At 38.1% G+C, this 1,488-nt stretch overlaps 1 protein-coding gene across 1 annotated transcript; it reads left to right on the top strand.

Moving 5' to 3' along the window:
* Positions 1-560: 560 nt before the first annotated feature.
* LOC307172647 (fucolectin-like) lies at positions 561-1,488 on the top strand (the record flags this gene model as incomplete). The annotated part of the gene is made up of 3 exons (XM_079895186.1): positions 561-735; positions 884-1,166; positions 1,338-1,488. 3 exons carry the CDS (start codon positions 561-563, stop codon positions 1,486-1,488), a joined length of 609 nt encoding a protein of 202 aa, XP_079751312.1.

The raw sequence follows: 1,488 nt of genomic DNA, 5'->3' as shown, positions 1-1,488 counted from the left end.
GGGAGATACATCTATACAGAAATGTACTGTCAAAAATATAAATAAATAAATAAACCCTGAGAAATAATCACTGAAGTCAAAAGTTAAATATTATATGGTCAAATGTTTTTAATTATTATTATTATGATTTATATACTTGTTTTTATTACACATTTTGACCATGCTTTATCAATTTCAGCTAAAAATCTCGCTTTATATGGCAAGGCCACACAGTCGGACCTGGTTGAGAATCCTGGGGCAGCATTTGGCCATGCCAGTAATGCTATTGATGGAAATCATGACTCACATTATGAACATGGATCCTGTACTTCTACTCCTACACAAGATGACCCATGGTGGAGGTTAGATTTACTAGACGAGTATGTAGTGACCTCCATAACTATCACGAACAGAAAAGACTGCTGTCCTGAAAGGCTTGATGGAGCCGAGATACGAATCGGAAACTCTCTGCTGAAAAACGGCAACAGCAATCCATTGTAAGAAAGCCTTTCAAGAGAAGATTCTCTTAAAGAACAATGTGATGAGGTTACATACTGTACATGAAATCAAATATTATCCTTATGCTGTCATTTTTATACAGGGCTGGAAAGATTTCATCCATTCCAGGTGGGAGATCCCTCACTTTCAAATGGGAAAAAGGCATTCCAGGCCGTTTCATCAATGTGGAAATACCTGGTCGTAATCGGGTTCTTACTCTCTGTGAGGTTGAGGTTTACGGTTATCCAGCTCCTGATGGTGAGAACAATTATGATCAGGATTTGATCAGTTTGGCTCTAATAACAAATAAGCAGATATTTGAGATTTAGCAATGTTGTAGACACATATTCCATTTAGTAATTTATTCAAATCTATGAATTCATGTGAAACTCATCTTTTGTTGTAGGTGAAAATGTGGCTTTAGGAGGAGTAGCTACACAGAGTTCCCTTGGTGGATATGGCTTTGCATCCAATGCCATTGATGGGAACAGAGATGGTGTTTACAGTCGTGGATCTTGTACCCACACTTCAGCAGAGGTCAATCCCTGGTGGAGATTGAACTTACTGAAAAGACACAAAGTGTTTTCAGTGGTAATTGCAAACATATTAGACAGTGTTTCTACAAGACTAAATGGGGCAGAAATCAGAATTGGAAACAGTCTGGACAACAATGGCAATGATAATCCCAGGTAAATGAATTAATTTTACGATGTCTTTTTAGAGAAATTCTCAGAATTAGTGCAGTCTGCAATGTGACAACTTGTATTGAACTGGTTTGACTTGATGCATAAATGTGTTTTGCTTTGAATATGGATGGTGGTTCAGAGTTTCTCAAGATGCTTAACTCACTCTTTCGTCAGGTGTGCTACGATCTCTTCCATTCCTCCTGGGTTTTCCTCTTCTTTTGACTGTTATGGGATGGAAGGACGTTACATTAATGTTGTTATTCCAGGACGGAGAGAATATCTTACACTATGTGAGGTTGAAGTGTACGGATCACCACTGGATTGA

This window comes from Squalius cephalus (genome assembly GCF_949319135.1).
Source record: "Squalius cephalus genome assembly, chromosome: 15".
NCBI lineage: Eukaryota > Metazoa > Chordata > Actinopteri > Cypriniformes > Leuciscidae > Squalius > Squalius cephalus.
This window is presented reverse-complemented; position numbering and strand designations above follow the sequence as displayed.